This window comes from Echiichthys vipera (genome assembly GCF_963691815.1).
Source record: "Echiichthys vipera genome assembly, chromosome: X".
Taxonomy (NCBI): domain Eukaryota; kingdom Metazoa; phylum Chordata; class Actinopteri; order Perciformes; family Trachinidae; genus Echiichthys; species Echiichthys vipera.
Window position 1 is genome coordinate 41,300,397 of NC_139825.1, and position 19,850 is coordinate 41,320,246.

The window sequence follows — 19,850 nt, forward strand, 5'->3', positions numbered from 1 at the left end:
CTGATCTATGAGGTTCCAATCTCCACCATCGAGGGCTTTGAAAGGCGAGTCAGCAGGTTTCTACGGAAATGGCTGGGCCTACCTAGAAGCCTGAGCAGCATCGCCCTGTATTGCCAGAACATCAAGCTGAAGCTCCCCATCAGCAGCCTGAATGAGGAGTTCAAGGTCGGCCAATTTTTATAATAACAGCTCTGGTCAATAGTGACACTCCAATTCAACTCAAGTGTTTGTAGTCATGACCCAGTTGCTTTGACTTAAGTTAATATTCAGTGACTTCTTAATTTTAAAAGTGAATAATGCAGGGAGACTATATTTCATGCACAAACTGCTGAAACAGAGACTGTTTGATGGATTCAGCATTCACAGACTGACACATGCATAAACCATTTCATTAAACAACTGTTGTTATTATATGCTATTTGTCACTATGTAAGGACCATCAGTTGAAAACAGGTAATGAATTCTTTATATATATATACATATATTGTACTTCCTCTTATTACACACTAGCTACTGACATTTTGTATGTCTAAAACATCATTGTTTAGCAAAATTGACTGGGACTGGGTAAATACTGAACCCAAAGTGTGTAAAGATGTAATTTCAATTTGGAGGAGGAAGTGTCATGGTTGGGGGATGTTTTCTGCAGCAGGAGTTGGGCCTCTTGTACAGCTGCATGGCAGGGTGAATGCAAATGTTTGTGAACCCCCTCCAATTCATCTTCACTGCAATTGTCCCCCAATCAGCTGCAATTCTCATGCAAGACAATGTCAGACTGCAAAAGGTTACGCAGTTCCTTGAAGCTAAGAATATTGAAACAATAAAATGAACAGCCCAGAGTCCAGATCTAAACCTCATAGAGGATCTCTGGAAATTCCTTTTCAACAAAGCAATGGCTAAGAAACCCACTACAGTTACCAAACTGTGGAAGAGACTGAAGAAGAATGGACCAAGATCAAACCAGAGCAGTGTGAGAAACTAGTGATGTCCTGTGGGCGCAGATGTGCTGAAGTCATTCAAAGCAAGGGCCTCTACACTTCCTATTCATTTTTTAATCCCAATTTTTCAAATCTTCTCTTTTAACACAGTAGTTACTGATCTCTAATTTTGCTCACGTTTTTTCTTTTTTTTTTAAATAAAGGTTTTTGTTGAAGTGCCTTGGTTATTTAAAAAAACACATTCTAGTACAACAGTGGTAAAGTCACAGCTGATATTCTATCAAATTCTAGACAATCAAAATAACAGTATTTCAGAATGAATCAAGTATACTTGGTTCTCTAATTTTGATCTCTCCACTGTATATATTTGTATATAATGCTATTTTACATTGCATTGGTATATTAACTTGTATTTCAATTGTTCATTGTTAATTATTTTATTTAGTCATAATCGATTGTTATTGTATAGGCGATTGTTCCAGGCTCTGTTGCTCTTCCCAGTGCATTGAAATTGGATTGTGATAGGCCATAAGGTGAACTAGGAAAAAGGGTTTAGAAAGTGATTATCGTTCCCATGTCTGGGCACTTCTTTTTTTCTTTTTCATTTTTACATAGATAATACCGTTGTGGACATTGGGTTAAAAGTTCTCCTCAACATGTCCTGCATTTTTTTAAGAGCCATAAATGTATAAAAATGTGAATTACAAAAAAACGAAAATCTTATGCCGCTGGTTTTGCTTGTAAATTTATTTTCACTCATTTTGGGAACAAAATCTCTCTCACAAACTGACATTTCTACATATACCTTACATCTGAAAGAAGTATTTGTGCATTAGTATCCTTAAATTTCAATGAAATATACAAAAAAAGAGAAAAAAGTGAATAGTAACCAATACAATTGAACATACATGTGGTCAATTTTGCTAAACAATGATGTTTTATATATACAAAATGTCAGTAGCTACTGTGTACTTAGAGGAAGTAAAAAATTCATAAAAATATAATAATAATACAATATAATACAAAATTGTCAATGGACCAAAAGATGCTGTACAGTTCAGAATATGTACACAATACGGTATAGGACAATATTTACCTGAACAACCAATGTGTTTATGTCACAGCACGTCTTTTTTTTATGTATATGTTTGTAGAAAAAAGTGTGAAATTAAGTGACTAGCAACCAACACAATTGAACATACACATGGCAAATTTGGCTATGTGTATGTTATGTTACTATGTTTTATACATACAAAATGTCAGTTGCTAGTGTGTAATAAGAGGAAGTAAGAAATAGAAAATATAATAATATATAATATAATAATAACAATATATAATAATAATAATATGATATAATAAAAAATGGACCATGCTCCAAAATATCTCAAGTATTTTTTAAATATATGTTTTTATTAGAAGTAATATAGTAATACTGTTTGTACTGTTGGTAGTGTTCTACAGAAGTGCTAGGGGGTGCGTTGAATGAGGACACTCCCCTCTGCAGTGGTTGTCTGTTCTTGACACAGAACTTTGCAGCATTATGCCGTTTGTATGGTGAGTAGTTCCATGACTTGACAGTGTTTCCTCCCCAAAGTCAATATTGTCCTTTTTACTACGGTATTGTAGGAGTATTTTTCTAGAATCCAACAGGGATTTAGTCTCTGGCCTCTAGAAGTTAGAGTTGACCAAGGCTGGTGTCTAGACTAACAACTGCGTCCCATGAAACACAATGTCCTCGTCCACTGAGGAGTGACACAACTTGTGAGGAACCTGTTAAATGGTGAATACTTAGACCAAGACATACTGGCCCTCATTTATCAAATGAACATACGGCAGAAAAACGTGCGTTCGACCGTTTTCACGCAAACTTCGGCATTTATCAATTTGGACGTGAGCGGGAGCTACGATCAAATCTCATGTCAGGTCTGAGATTGTGTACGCACATTTGAGCCTGTGTATTTGCGGTGCAGCACAGCAAAATCAGGCGGATAATAATAAACAAACCTCAGCTGTCATTAAGCATAAGCAGTCACATATTAAGAACAGATCAAAACGGATTCTTAAAACAAATAAAAAATTGTGGTTGGAGCGATTTATTGTACTCATGTGCGTCTGAAGGCACCATCCATGAATGATTACGCACTCATCAATCGCAAAAACTACCACTCCATAAATGTACAGGTGATTTGTGATGCCAAGCTGTCGCTTTTAAACGTGGCGGCCAGGTGGCCAGGGGGACACACACGATTCTTTAATATTTCAAAACAGCTCGGCTCCAGCCTCTCGTGACCCCGACAGGGACAAGCGGTTGAAGATGAATGAATGAATGAATAAATGTGTTGGCACGCAGCTGCAGGAAGGCACACTGCAGAGCCAAAGTCATCTCCTTGGTTCGTGCCTACCCTCGATAAATTGCATCAAATCAAACAAGGTATCAGATGATTAACATCTTGGTATGGTTCTTCTAGGTGACAAAGGTTATCCTCTAACGGTATACCTAATAACCCTGCTGGCAAAACCCCGCTACAGAGCAGGAGCGCAGGTTCAACAGTGCGCACACACGCACACGGGTCACAGTGGAGCGCTGCTTCGAGTTGACTGCCTCCGTTATTCTTTTCCCTACAGCGTTTTTACAGGGCCCTTTTATACCACTCTTAAGACTGCCAAAAAGCACATATTTATTTTGCTCCATCTCGGATGTCAGGATGCCGATCTCTGTGTCGGAAAAGTGTCTTTTCGTACCAGTGTTTCTTCCCTCCGTGTTTGACCTCAGTGGGCGAGGCCTCCGAAACAGGAATATTTAAGGGCGTACCATGTTAATGACGATCGAATACAGCCGCCGCATTTATCAAAGCCTGCTCATTCGTACGCTGAGATTGGTCAGATACGAATGTTTCATAAATCACACGTGTGTCCTGTCGTACGACCAATTCTGCGCTCAGATCTGCACCCGGTTTCACGCAAGATTGATAAATGAGGCCCACTGCATCTGACTGTTAGTTGCAAGATACATAATGTCTTGACAAACAGATATCACTTTTAGGTTCAAATCTTCTGGAATATCATCATAGCAGGCAAGATTGTATCTACATACAACAGTCACTGTACAGAAGTACAAAAGTCTATTAAAAAAGTTACATTTTCATAAATTGTATACTATTTTTGCAAATTCATGACACTGTTATTAGTTGATAATGCAATATCATAACTCACACTTCTTCGTCTGATGTCCCAGTAACTGTTGCAGTAGACTTTGTCAGGAACCTGGTGTACTGTCTGTAACAGGACTTGTGGTACCGCACCTCCATGGCTACATAGTCCTTGTCTTGAACATGCAAACATGTTACTGTCTTGTTGTGCCCTGGCAGCTTTCATCAACTGACCTAAAAATAAATTATAATTAAAAGGTTTGTATGTTTATGTAAGTGCTATGTGTGTTGTGAACTGTGTGTGTGTGTGTGTGTTAGCTTACCTGCTGTTAACGTCTCAGCCTGTGACAGATGGTCCTTCTGGAGTTTGCCTCCCACAGTGATGATCTTGAGCTTGACGCACTACCGTCGTCCGATGGCAAAGACTCGCCCCCGTGTGCGTCTTGAACTTCAGCCAACCATATGGCCCGTTTCTCTACAAAATAGAAAAGCCTTTTCTCAATAAAAAGCCCGTAGCAAGTCGGGTGAAACCCAGCGTCATCGGGAACATTTTCATATCCAATATTTTAGTGTTTAAATGTCTCCGCTACTTTTGACTCTCGACGAGCTTTGGAGAGTGAAAGTATTTACCTCTTCATTCCTCACAGCCGTGAGATGCATATCGCATATTTAACCATCCCCTTTTCGCACTTTTTTAACATGTTTAGGAGCATTTCCTTCGTTGTCGCTACTTGTTGTTGACACCGCCATCTTGGATTTGCGCGGCTCCCTGATTGGTCTAACGTGAAGCACGTGATAAAAACCTCACCACTGAGAACGAAAATATTCCTACGCCAAGCAAGAAATAGTCCCGACTTTAATCACTAATTAAAAACAATACTACAGGATATCACGAGGGGAACTTTTACACACCCTTTTAAAGAAGCAAAAAATATTTAGTGCCCTGACGTGGGAACGGCATGAAACGAAAAACGGGTTCACGTTACGGCCTATAAATGGCAGTGACGTGTCTGTTGCTGAACAGGCAGTGACGTCACGGCGCCATATTGAAAAGCTCCCTCCTCTTTGCCTGTGAGACGGTAGCTCAGTTAGCAGCCGCAGCTATCCTCCAGTCTGCTTTTTCCCCACACAGGACTGACATTGGGCGACGGCGTGATGGAAATTGACTCGCTTCAAGAGGCCCTCGGAGGTAACTTAAGTTTATTTTAATAGTTTTTGTGTTTAATGAGACCACGCGTTATACGTGTGCTTCCGCATTTGTTATATAATAAAAATAAAAAAAAACAAACGGGCTTACCTCACAAGCTAATGTCACTAGCTAACGTTAGCTGCTACTAATGACAAGCTAACGCTAACAGTACTAGCGGTTTCACGGAAATGGTTAGCGGTCTGTCCAATTCATCAGCCGGGGAAGGAAGCTAACGCTAACATGATGCTTTTCTTTACCCGTAACGTTATTGCCTTAGTTATGGGCGTTTGCCCTCAATAATTAGATTTAATTCGCTGACATAGTTGTGGCTGAGATGAAATAAGTGGCCGGTGTCATTGGTTGTTGGTGTTTCTGTTTACCGGCTACGCTTTTGCAGCTAACTTCCCATGCTAGCAAGTGCGCTAAACTTAAGCTAGTTATAGATAGCAGGCGACCTAGCTAGATGGATAGCACCCACTAGCCCGCTGTGATATGTAAATAGCTAACGTTAATTGGACCATGTGATTGTCTTGCAGGCAAAGTGTCGCCAGAGACCTGCTAACAAGCTCCATTTGACGTTAGTGTGCTAATTGCGGATGGCCAAATCAACCGAGCAAAAGCCGAGTTATCAAAACTGTACCGTGAAGCTAGCTTTAATTACAGCCTGTCCTTCTCTGATCATGCTAGTACACAACGTTCTGTTAATCCCATGGTTTGTTTTCTCTCCTTAGATTTTGACAAGAAATCAAAGACGGAGACATCTCCTCTTCTTGAACAGTTTCTATGTCATGTTGCCAAGACTGGCGAGACCATGTAAGTGAACACAGCAGGCCTCATACATTCTCCCCTCGTTACTACAACACATTATTGTTTAATTATAACTGTAATCATGAATTGTATAGATATGTGGTTCAGGAATATTATTCTTAGTTTGTTGTGTAACTGTATTTCTATGCATCTTCTCAATTAACATGTTGCCATTTGCAACATCCAACCAAACAGTTTTTCTTCTACTCTAATGTATTATGCCAAATGTATGAAGCATTGATCTGTCTACCATCTCCCTCTAGGGTTCAATGGTCTCAATTTAAGAACTACTTCCTATTTAAATTGGAGAAGGTGATGGATGACTTTAGAGCCTCGGCGCCTGACCAGCGAGGTCCTGCTAATCCCAATGTGGAGTCAATTCCATTTGAAGATATGAAGGAGAGAATCCTGAAGATTGTAAAGGGATATAATGGGTATGTGACCAGCTGAAATAGATACTAAAGATGTGCGGTTACAGGAAAACAAGTCCTCGTGTGGACGGGCCCTAAGGGTCTACCCACACTTGGCCCAGAGCTTTGTCGTGCTTCTTGCTTATACGCAATAACCCCTCTGCGTTTTTGTTTTGTCTGACAGCTTTTATTTTCATCTTCCAAAATCAGCAGTAAATACTCTATCTCCACACCAGAACACCACGAAATGCCTGTCGCAGAGAACAGTGGTATATAAATAGTCTCAGGATGGCCGTCAATGCTAATGCTCATACATGTGCGCGCACATGTGAAACCGAGCTGTGCTGAAGCCAACCTCTCTCATACGGGAATCAATAGTTTGAGTTAGGGCTGTACAGTATAGTCTAAAATTGATATTAGTGTAATTTTAAGCATTGTTTTTTTACTTGAGTACTTTCTTTATACTTCTACTCCACTATTCAGTGGGAAATATTCTACTTTTTACTCCACTACATTTATCGGATATCTTAAGTTAGTACCGTATTTATTGGATTATAAGTCGCTCCATCGTCTCACCAGCCGAAAATGCAGAATAAAGAAAGAAAAAAATATATATGTCACACTCGAGTATAAGTCGCATTTTTGGGTGAAATTTATTTGATTAAATCCAACACCAAGAATAGACATTTCATCTTGAAAGGCAATTTAAAATAAAAATAGAATAGAGAACAGGCGCAATAAGTGTACGTTATATGACGCATAAACAACAAACTGAGAACGTGCCTGGTATGTTAACGTATATAACATATTACGGTCAGAGTCATTCAAATAACTATAACATATAGAACATGCTATACGTTTACCAAACAATCTGTCACTCCCAATCACTAAATCCAATGAACTCTTCTTACTCTGTCACTTCTGAACAACTCCGCCAACTCAACGGTACGGAAGTAGCAGCTAGCATCTTTTTATTCACAATGCACTTCTGCCATGACCTGCCCCCGCCAAATTTTGATTGGTTGACGTGTGTGTGTGACGATTGCTGATATACGCCTAGTCTCTTACGTGACTGACATAAATAATAGCCCGGTCTATTATTTGATATTTTACGGTAATGTGTTAATTTCACACATGTCGCTCCAGAGTATAAGTCACACCCCCGGCCAAACTATGACAAAAAACGTGACTTATAATCTAAAAAATACGGTAGTTATTTTACCAAGTATGATTTTTGCTTCACATTGATATACACACATGTTGAAGGTTAAACACACAAGCTTCACGGTGACAGTTATAAACAAATACTTCTGTCCATTCGCTGTTAAATTGCCTGTATTCTTTGTCACCCTTTCGTTTTTTCAAAGTAGAAAGAAACATTGTAGTGGTGATTTGGCCATGGATTTAACCAGACTGAAACGTGTGCAAGAACAACAACCGGCACAAAGCGAGCTGTTATAGGGTGGAGCAAGTGGGGCGCTGTGGCTGCGCGCCTACAGAAAATGCGTGGAGCAGATCCCCATCGATGAGATGTGAGAGGACAGCAGTCAACATCGGCCACTACGGCCATGAATTACTTTTCACACAGGCTCCTACTCAAAGGCCCAGTAAATGTTCCCCCGTGGTCTGGATCCACATGCATTCTTCGGTTAAGTCAGTGCTGCTCTGTTGGTTACACAGTAAGTCAAAATCCTTACCATAGCTCAAATTCCTACCGGTGTACTCTTTATACCATTTATACCGTACACCCCCAGTGTGAGTAGGCCCTAATAGTGGCATGCTGACTGTATGGTTGGAAAAGTCAGGTAGAGCATGTCTGACACACGCACACACCCGCCCGCCCTCTGGCAACCTGTGCTACAACTAGGGTTGTCACAATACTAGAATTTCAAAGTTGATACAAATACCCAGATACAAAAAATTAAGACAGAAATGAAGAATAAGAACAATACAAACATCAATAACACTTTAAAAAAAGTTGTTTGACGTACTGGAAAATAAGAAAGAACATAACTTTAGGGTGTATATAAAAATTACAAATCTTTTTAAATTCTCTTTTTATTGTCTTTTTATTGGGTTGTATAGCTCAGAGATCTCTGTGTTCATTTAATGATTCCATGAAGGAGGTTAGACCTTGGAATTACCTGGTGAATAAGTTGTTGGATTTCAGGTTTCTCCACAGTGTAAACAGGGGTCTGGTTCGTGCTAATGTATTCAGCTACAATCTTTATCTTCTGGTGTTTCAGGAGACTTGGAACCATATTATTGTTGCTGATTAAATAGAGTTCGTATAGCAGGCTGACATTGTTTCTGTCTCATTGCTGGTTGAAAGGTACAGAGGTGCGAGATTGTGGTAAGTCTCGTGAGAAGGAGAATCTCATAACCAATGTGATATTTGATAGAGAGCGAGTGGAATTGTTGAAGGACAGGGGTGATGTGATCTATGGAGGGGGTTCTGGGGATGATCTGGGCAGCTGAGTTCTGGACCAGTTGGAGTTTATGGACACACAAAAACCCAGAATATCCTTATACCAAATATTGAAAACTGAAATTTTGTTTAATATTTATTAATACCATAGGAGACATGATTAGGAACTTGCTGCTGCCCTCAGACATGAGACTTGATTTTCAAAGGTGACATGTGACCATTTCTGCCCAACAGCACATGAGCGTCAGACTATCACGTTGCCTTGACGTTCGCTCTCCACACTTATTCATAGAATGTGTGAAATAAGCTGTAAAATGTGTCCCTGAAAAAACGGGTAAATGTCCTATGCACCAGCAGACTCATCATTTCAACTTCACAATCAGCTGTTCTAGATTCAATCCAGCCACCCACACATCAATCAATCAATCAATCAATCGCAGCGCTTTCAACGTGCGACAGGATTAAATAGAAACGGACGTCTGACAAAACATCAGCCAGTTAGGACAATGTAGTTCACGTGATTTTATCACTGACGCTCGCTCACGTCACGTATTGAGTACATGCTTTTTTCTCTCAATTGTAGAATTCCATTCACAATTCAGCGCTTGTGTGAGTTGCTCACAGAACCCAAGAGGAACTACGCAGGAACAGATAAATTTCTTCGAGGGGTGGAGAAGGTATGTCTTAACACTGTGGCGTTTTTTCCCTCTAGTTGTTAACCTGCTGTCACCTGTTACTTATTTGGGAATTCATCTTTCCCTCTAGAATGTAATGGTGGTAAGCTGTGTTCACCCAACCTCTGAGTAAGTGTCCTGTCCAAATGAAACACTTTTGAGATTACCTTAATACCAACTTAATATGAATTTTGGGAATTATATTTTCCACTGGATGGAGAGTTATTTTTTTCCTGTTTTTCTGAACTTTTTTGTACAGGAAAAATGGATGCAGTGCTGTAAACAGAATGAATGGAGTGATGCTTCCTGGGAACACATCTGCTTTTACAGAGAGGTTGTGTTGCGGACAGATTTAGTCCTTGATTCTAAAATTCAGATTAAAATAAATTAACAGATGATATTCTCAATTTTTGCTAAAATGCTTTTTTTTGTTAAAAGTTTTTCTCTTTTTTTTATGGCTTTTTATTAGGAAAGCGAACGGTCCTGGAACTCCTCGACCGCTGAACCGACCAAAGTTGTCTCTGGCCAACTCCCTAGCAGCTAATGGCCTGCCAGACAGCACAGACAACAAAGACCTCAACATAGAGCCAGAAGATGACGACAAAGACTCCAGGTATGCCAGAAGCTACAAAGCACCAGAAAACCTATTCTCCATGTTCTATATAAATCCACTGGAATCACATCTGTATCTCCTGATTCTGCCTTTGTCAGTGAGGTTTCAGCGTCGGGAGGTTCTCTGGGGAGCTCAGTGAAGAACAAACACCCAAAAGAGGCAGAAGAGGACATGGAAGCCGAGCAGCAGGAAGTGAAGAGACTTAAATTCAGCAAGGATGAGGAGGAAGAGGAAGATGAGGAAGATGAAGAGGAGGAGCAGGAGGTGGACACAATGAGGCCTTTACATGCCACCTGCCTCTCAAAAGAGGCAGAAGCCATGGTCCAGGAGGAAGAGGAAGAAGAGAAGGTTGGGTACAGCAAGGAGAATGAAGCCTCCAGCAGTGCTACTGCAGCCGAGGACCAAGGTAGGGTTGTTGTTGGTTTTTTAACATGCCATGTGTGTTTATTAGTAGTTTGTTTGTATGTGATGCTTTTTGCATTACTGGGGAAATGATGGTGTGCTGTTCATGCTATACTTTATTAAAAAATCAGTCAGTTCAGTCAGGGGTTAGGGTTAGGGCAGTAGACGGCACCAAAAACAAAAGCCTCCAACATGATCACTGACCATGGTTCGACACATCTCTAAAACTGTTTGAAAAAACGTAACATTATAACCTTCATTAAGGTCAATATATTGCAGGACTATGTCCTATGTTTCTTACACCATCAGAATTGCCTATTTATATTTTCCAGTAGCTCAAAAGCTTTCTAATTATTTCTCCAGTTTGTAAATGAGCATCATTCCATTATTTGCAGCAATTACAAGGAGAAATACGGTATCATCTGACATTATGCCAGGAAGCATGCTGTCAATGATGGTTAATTACCATATTGGCTGAAAATGTGTTGATTTTTATTTAATTGTCCATAATTGCCTTTAATGTAAAGTCACTACTGACTGTAGACATAAGCGCTTTCTGTTGCTTGATGATTTGAATAATGGTATATCATTTTGGTGAACCTTTTGTGCACAAAGGTTTGCAGTCTGCACTTTTTCCATGAGCAGCTTTTTTCTTTGTATTTTCTCACTAGTCCTAGTGCTTCATTGTTGTATTTGCTGCATGATTGGGCTGCCCGCATCAATTCAGTGTCCATAATAACCATATACTGTAAATGTGGTGTTAACCAATTGGGCTGTTCAGACCTATGCTCACAATCTGGTTTCTGGTCTGTTTTCAGTGAATGTTGCAAGAAATATAACAGATTGATCATCTTTTTTAACAATCTAAATATTATATGAAAGAGGAGATTTGTCACTTTTGCTTTTCACTTTGCTATTTTTCTTAACCATCGTCTTGTCCGTCTCGTCACCTGATGAGTGAAATCTAACTACTGCAACTCTGCTGCTGCTGCTGCTGTATGGAGCACACACCTCACAACAAAATTAATTTAAAAAAACAAAACAGTGAAGGTGGTAGGCATGTAATGTAATGGGTCCCCAAACACCATTTTACACTGGTAACACTGGCTACCAAGGTAGGCTTATTGCATGAGCACTTGTTTACACACAATCCAATGGACTGTTCTGACCAAACAGAAAAAAAGATCTGTCTGTAAATGTTTGATTGCTGACAGACAGTATTCTTTTGTCTGAATTTTCAGATTGTAGGAGAAAGAGAGAACTACACCCATTATAATAAATGAATTAATCCCCGTATTAAGTATTATTTAGGCTAATAAACTATTTCTTGTTAAAAAGGGGCACCACCACCGTATAGACAGGTAATGTGGACTGGTTTTGAGGGTTTTATTGCAAAAATATGATTGTTTATATTGGTGGTGGTACATGATTTAAAAAAAATGTTAATTCATTATAAGCATATTAAAGAAAAGTGGAAACATTACATTGCGAACATATTTAGAATAATATTCTTGGCATAAAATAAAAAGTTAAACGGACTGCTTTTTCTCCCATGTTTTCAAAAACAAAGAAACAAAAATGATCCTCCTACTAATTACAGTCCCTCCTAGGAGCGTTGTCTGTGCTAACGTTAGCTGCAACATGTTCAGCATTTGGTCGGGAGCGGAGGCTAAAGAGCTCCAGTGGGAGGTGAATTCTTTCTTGCACAGTTTTGACACGGCCGTGCTTTTTATCCATGTTTTCACTTGGTCATTTTTAGAACTCAAATGTCCATCCACTAAACTCAGCATCAACTCATCATCTTGCTTCACATTGGTGTAATTTCTCTCATGATGTGCCCTTCGTGTGACTATTATGGACAGGGCGGGAACTTGTGCAATGAGCAGCGTTCCGCACCGTGCAAAATAAATTGAGATTAATTGCGTTATTTTTTTTTCTGTAATTAATCGTAGTTTACGCGTTTATGTCCCAGCCTAAATTTATAAACATTTATACATGATAGATTATAACATTAAATGACACACTTGAGAATAACACAGAAAATGAATGGGCATGGTAAAAGCTATGATACGGTAATGTCATTTTTAAGCATACCTTAATGGAAAGTAAACTTTAATATCAATTGGTCAGTGATCACCCGATCTGCTCACTAAAGTACCAATGTCCTCTCCCCAAACTCAGCCGTGAAGAGGGAAGTCCTAGGGGAAAGTATAAGTCTCAGCTCCACAGCAGTTTCCAGACATGCAGGCCGTCTCTTGATAGGGGACGCTTCACTCTGTCAATGGATGTCCAGCGTCAATTCAATTTCTATTCAATTTTATTTAAAGTGCCAAATCATACCAAAAGTTCTCAGGACACTTTACAAACTAGGCAAAGACCACACACTATGACTTATTTATGATAAACATAGACCCAACAATTCCCCCGTAGAGTACGGTGGCAACGAAAACCTTCCCTATTACAGGCAGGAACGTCAGACAGATCCAGCTCTGTGGAGGATGGCCGTCTGTCTTGACCGTCAGAGGGTAACTTCCGATGTGAACCCTAACTCTTCAGCTTTAAGCCAAAAAAGTCTTTCTGGACACTTGGTGGATGAGAGTTGCGAGCTCTCGGCGAATACTGGATTTAGATATAAACTTTAAAAGAGTAACTTTGCGCTGTTGACTAAAGCTTGATTTTTCTGGCTGGAATAAAAATAAGCCTGTCCTCAAAAAACACGAGCACTAACTAATACGACGTATGACTGATTTATAAAATGTTATTAATCAAATAAAACTTCATTGAAACAAAGTCAGGCAGAAAGTTACATATGAAAATAAAGACAAATTAAACTAGATGGATGTTACAAAATAAGACTGTACCATAGACAAGACAAAAACCAAGACCTATACGGAGAGTAAAGAAGCGAGTGGTAGACTGAGGAGACGGCATGGGTTTGCTATCCTTTTTTTCCACATTTTCTTTTTTTTATTGAAACTGCAGATGAGCAAAGCAAAAAAGTACAACAGTTATACAGTGTCAATGCAACTGCCTCAAAGTGAAGAAAAGGGAACAAAAACCCCAACGCAAATGCCACTATCCATCCCAACAACCCATGTCAGCCATGGTCACAGTAACCAACTAAATAATTGAATAACATATAACATAAGTAATTAACTAGGGTACAATGAAACCATATGACACTAGGAAGTGTCCTCAGCATCATCAGAGCCAGCAGTGGGTCCCCTCTGTGAAAACCTTAACTTCTCTAACCTTAGACATTGGAAACATGTTTCTCCACCGACTTATAATAGATACGTGGAATTTTACATTTAAGGAGAATGTTACATCTGGCGAGCATGGTGGTAAATGCCACGAGACATTGTGTAGTAATGGGCAGATCTTTAGGCGGAGGAAGCCCAAAAAGAGCAGTCAAGGGATTTGGCTCCAAATTGTGTTAAGAGCCTGTTTGAGGGTTCGAAATATATCGGACCAAAATTCAGCAAACTCGGGCACGTCCGGAACATATTTGCGTGGTCGGGTGAGGACCGCTTACAACAGTTACAAGCATCACTGTGACTAGAGTATATCTTAGCCAATTTAGCATTGGTGAAATGGGCTCTATGGAGCACCTTTCACTATAATAGGCCGTGCCTGGCACAAATCGAAGATGAGTGGACAAGTTTTAGAATGTCCCTCCACTCGGCCTCAGTTATGTCTATCCCCAAATCCTTTTCCCATGCATTTTTAGGTGATACAGTGGGGACTGGGCTCAGAAGAGCAAACTTATTATGAATGACAGATATCGGTCGTCTGTGTTGTGTGTTGAGAGACAGGAATTGGTCCATCTCAGCTTCAGGGGGTCGGTTCGGAAAATGTGGGAATTTATTTTGGAAATTAATTTCCATGAAGTTTTAACAATTCCTCTGCAATTTCCACCAGCCTAGCCCATTCAGTCCTTATCATTGGAAAAATATAGGATATCACGTCCCCGGATAGTAGCCTCTAACACTTCCGACAGGATGACGCTGCTTACATCAGGGGTGTCATTAAACTCTATGTAAGAGCATATTTGAGTCACAACCAAATCTTAAACTTACTGTCCGACAGTAAGTGTGAGTTGAACCTCTGAACGTGGAGTTGCATGCCGTGGAAAACTGTCATCTGTTGTAGGAGCGTGGTCAGAAGTGACTATTGGGTGGTATTCACACAGTCGAGGAGAGTATTAAGTAAAAAGATATAAATTTGAAAGAATGTGTGGTGTATATTGGGGGAAAAAGGAGAAAGCGTTACCATAAGAATTTCTAAACCTGCAGGGACCAGAAATTCCCAACTGTGATGCATAGGTTTTTACTATGTGTGCTGATTTGGAGAGTGTAATCTGTGTGGGAGAAGATCTATCAAGTCACACCCTGCACCAGATTGAAGTCTCCACCCATGATAATGCGGTGACTGTCAGTGCCTGGGATTCTTGCAAATAGCCTTTTAAAAAACAGTTCATCGTCTGAGGTGGGCGCATAAACCGAAACTAAGGCCACTGGGGTGTTCTGAAGTGTGCCCAAAACTATGATTTAACGGCTTTCAGTATCTAGGATTAAATTTGTCGGCTCAAACGGGACCCTTTTATGAATGATTGCTGCCCCTCTAACTCTGTTTCCTGCAAAACACCTTCTGGGCGCTCCAGCTCGCAACTAACAGGTTTAGCACCACATAGACTCATGGTTATCCAGACAACATGACAGTGGCTCGTCTGCGATGAACTCAAAAGCCCCCGCGGTCATCAGGTCTCCTCTGCGCCGGTGGATGTGATGAAGGCTTTAGCCTAGGTGACCGAAGAGAGCCTCTTCCTCCCTCTGTCCTTTATCGTGATGACAAGCCTGGCAGGGAACAGTGACGTGGGTCTGAACCCCAAGTTATAAAGCCCCAACATCACCTCTCGGTATTTTTGGCGTTCTGCAACCACCTCCGGTGCATAATCCTCATATGGCAATGGTGGAGCCTCTTCTCTACTGCAGCTTCCCTCTCCTGGCGCGGGCTTCGCGTATGATTTTCTTTCACCTGGTATCTGTGCATCCGATAATGGCTGGCCATGCTCTCTGGCCTGGGTTTGGCCGCTCGGATAGCGTGCGATGAGCCCTGTCACATTCCGGTGGTGATCACAGGAAGCCTTCGCCAAAAACCTCCATAAGCAGCTCCGCAAAGAAGGCTGTTGGCCGCGTCCCCTCCACTGATTCATGTACGCCAATCACAGAGATTATTCCACTGGTTGTGGGACTACAGGTCGCTGACTTAAGCCAGTCGTTTAGCGTTGCTCTCTGTTAGTGTGGCACAGGAGGCCTTCCAGTGTTGGCAGATGCTCGTCTTGTAGATTCACATTTACCTCAAGGCAGTCTATCTTCTGAGCTTGGTTCGACACTGTGGCATGGATGTGGTCCAGCTTTGCTTCGAGCGTTGAAATGGAGGCTTTGAGGCGCGTGTCTACTCCATCTCAGCCAAACCGGAAGTCCCGGGTTTGATATCTTTAAATCCAGTTCTGAGGTGTGGCCTGGATAATGAGATGCATTCATTTTCCCGCTCCAAGTGGGAGGAACTCTTTTTCTTTTTTCCAAAAGAAGAGCACAGTTTTCATATGAACAAAGAAAATCAGACAAATGTATGAATTTGTACAGTCAATGAACACAAAGTCATCCTGTGGGAATGTTGTCAGTGGCATAACATACGTATGTTCTAATAATCTTTTTGTGATTTCTTAATGTCAATACTTACAGTAAATGGTTTAATAACGCATTTCTGTAACTTGTTTTTTTTTTTGTCGTATAAAAACCAGAGTCATTAAAAAAACACCAAATACTTAACAGATTAATATAATACACCTTATATCAGTTTACACTTTCTATAATAGTTTTCTTTAAGAACATATTAAAGTCTGAGTATCTTGTCTCATCTGATCAGATATGTGTGGGTTGTTCAGTCATAAAAAGTTTTACAGGTTTCTGTGGAAGTTTGGGGCAGTTGAGTTTGAGAGTCGAGGTGCAATAAAGGTTCTCTTGAGTCTTTTTCTCCATTAGTTAACAGAAACATTTCAATTTTTTGACTGTCTGTTTGTCTAACATAAATTAGTCTTCATTTAATGACCTTGACGTCATTTTGTTCACCCTTCAATGAGTGGGTTTCTCTAAAAGGGTCAAGGGAGTAGAGCAGGGAGGGGGACCGCTGTGTTAAGGAACAGAGAGGCACAGACAGGCCAGGGAGAGAGGGAGAGAGAGAGGGACGGTTCTGATAAGGCATCAGGGGTTTTTGATCAGACTGGCATTAGGGGCATCATCACAAATTGTGTCCCCATTGTTTTATGACGACACATAATGTTTCCTACAAGATTGTTGTGGTGACGTTTCATATAGATTAAAGTGTTTGGCTGTAGCTCTGTCACTTTGAATTTGACTTGCTTTGCTGCGATTTAGGACAGGTTCATTCTAACCAGTGATGTTCAGCCTTTTAACATACAGCTGCCTGCTAAAGTAAAGTGCACTGTGGTTTTCTCCTATTGTTGGAAAATGTTCAAAAGATGAGCAAAGAAGCACTTTCTTTCTTTCTCATAGTCTATGCCAGCTTGACATGGTTTGCATTCACATTAATATGGTTTACTAGTTGCAGGTGGCATATTGAGAGTGAACCATGTTGTGTTAAAATGTAAGTTCCATTTGAGTTTAGGAATTAGTTCCTCTGACCCACATTGGTCTTTTACTGTATTATCCTTGTGATATTCTTGACTTAGATTAAATCTATATTACACATATTTTAACTTCTCTGCAAAAATGACAGGATTTTTTTTTATTTCAGTTAATGGAACAAGTTCTGTTGAATTACAAATTAAGTAGTTTGGGTATGGTTCTTCTAGAAGTTGGCTGCCTGACAAGAAGACAAAGCAAGCCAGGCATTCATCTGTCTTAAATTGTTAGGAAAGATGCGGGTCATTTGAGTCTGAAGCACAAAACATACTCTGTGGTATTTCAACTTGTCTTTTTCCACTACAGAACCAACAAGCAGCACGCAGGCCGAGGCGTGTGCAGGCTCAGTACCAGAGGCTGAGCAGGCTGAGAGGGAGGTGCCATGCGGCTCCCAGGAAGAGGGCAGTGACATGGATCAGACAGAGCAGCAGGCACCGACAGGCATCCTGGAGAGCCCCGAGACCAGCAGGGACCGTGAGGAGAGCAACAGTGACCCAGTGAGCAGCAGCAGCAGCAGTAGCAGCAGTGGTAGCAGCTGTAGCATAGAGGAGAGTGCAGAAGCAGCCAGAGAAGACATAGCTCTCGCTCCCTCCAGCAGTACGACTGCCATGGAAAGTGCCACCTTGAACACTGGGACCACTGAGGAGCCCATGGAGCAGGACTAGACTGCAGCAATGTGTGACCATAAACCAACTTGTCCTTTAATAAGGCTTGACTTTCACTGGGAATTAGGATAACTGCACCTTGTACACAAGGCAAATGCCTTGTTTCGCTTTTGGACATTCCTCCAAAATGGGTACCTGGCATTGATGTGGGCATACAAAAAAAGATTTTTTTGACATTTTCCTTTTTACTGGAGTATATTATTGATCTTCTTATCTTTTGTTTTGCCCTTAAAAGGGGTATGGTTTCAGCAGCCTTGTGTTTCTTGGCTGGATTCTTTCTTCTTTTTTTGTGTTCAGTGGGTTTGTTGGGTTGCTAGGGTGGTCTGGATCACTTCTTATACCACTCACTCCAACCATTTGGACATTGTGACAGGATTGGTAGTCTGTTTTGTACGCTTACAGCCCAGCGTTTCACATTACCAGGGCCACAACCGAGCCATACCAGCAGCTGATTATTATTTATGAATTTTGTAAAGATATGAGCTACCATCGCCATTTCTCTTTTTGACTGAAGTTCATGTAAAAAGGTTCCTTTTTAAGTCAAGCAATGACCTGAAGGCAACACAACTTTATTGTAACTCCATCAAGTTCCACCAGGCTGTTGAGAACATGCATTGAAATGGGTGATTTTTTTTTTATTTGCATTATACTTTTGTTTTAACCACACTTTTCAATGATACACTACCAATCCCACTTACACAACAATGACATGCTACCTTGTTGAGGCATCCTCTGTAAAATGATATACAGTGTTTCCCCTAGGTTTACAGCTTTGGGAGAAGCAAAGAGAGGCATCTCTGTCACCTGACAGGTGGCTCTTTTTCTCATCTACCTGTTTCTGTTTATCGTTGTTGTGGAATTCGCTTGTCGCAGGTCAAAGGTGCACCTGAATGCACCATGAAGTCCCATCAGTGCACTACAGTTTGTTTTTGTTTACATAACTCACAGAGAAGGCAAACATGTTTCCACACCGGTGACTTTAGAGAAGTCTCTCCGTTGTCTCTGACTAGGCCAGTGGCCATGGTGTGTGGAAAAGCACAGCTTCAGGCTAATGCTAAGCTAACGTTACGCTCAAGCTCCCGCCTCCCGCTGGTCAGTTTGTCCCCATCTTATTTTTGCCTTGCAAGGTTTTCAATATTTCTGTCTTTTTCGGTATAGAAATCCCACACTGAAGACACGCTAACTGACTGACTGTGACCATAGACCCCCACCCCCAAATATAATTGTAGGGGAAACACTGATATATATTTTAGATGCATAAAACCACATAATTTATATGATCATTTCAATTCAGTTAGTTATTTTGGAGTATGTTTTTGTTTCGTCTGCAAGTTGTAGTTTTCAAAACCAGCTGTACAAAGTACAAAGATGACTTCTGTTTTCTTTGTATTGTGATGTCACCATGTTGTTTCACCAACCGATACCCAGAGCAGTTTCTGGTAACAGTTCTACATCTGTTTTCTGCAGCTGTACTTTTTGATATTTAGAATTTAAAATTTCTGTAAAGTAGATTTTTGTAGATTGTAATACAGTATGTGTTCACTACCTTTGTGAAACCATATATAATTGTATAATTTCTGTGTATACTCTGAATGCTTTTGCTTTCAGTGCAGTATTCAGAAACGGCAATAAATGTTAACATTTTTATGCGTTGTGGTCTTGCTATTCTGTTTACTCTGTGCATTCACAGGTGCAGTTTAGTTTATGCTTCCTCACTGTAATGTGACAAATAACAGCTGACTTGACACTGGCAGAATACTCCTGTACTTGCAGGTGTATTATGGTCTTTGATTGGTTCATTGGCTGCCAGGTGTCTGGGTACTGAGCAGCACAAAAGAGGTTTCTTAAATGTTTTGGCTTGTCATAGC

General features: G+C 40.6%; 1 protein-coding gene across 2 annotated transcripts; it reads left to right on the forward strand.

Annotated features, from left to right (window-relative positions):
* The first annotated feature begins 5,165 nt into the window (after window positions 1–5,165).
* ppp4r2b (protein phosphatase 4, regulatory subunit 2b) lies at window positions 5,166–19,559 on the forward strand. 2 transcript variants are annotated; one of them, XM_083939648.1, is made up of 10 exons: window positions 5,166–5,276; window positions 6,008–6,089; window positions 6,347–6,517; window positions 9,505–9,598; window positions 9,687–9,724; window positions 9,855–9,929; window positions 10,065–10,208; window positions 10,307–10,614; window positions 17,624–17,833; window positions 17,864–19,559. In XM_083939648.1, exons 1-10 carry the CDS (start codon window positions 5,243–5,245, stop codon window positions 17,980–17,982), a joined length of 1,275 nt encoding a protein of 424 aa, XP_083795774.1. In that variant the 5' UTR covers window positions 5,166–5,242; the 3' UTR covers window positions 17,983–19,559. The 2 variants fall into 2 exon arrangements, with proteins under 2 accessions (XP_083795774.1, XP_083795773.1); XM_083939647.1 differs by having other exon boundaries at window positions 17,624–19,559.
* Window positions 19,560–19,850: the final 291 nt, after the last annotated feature.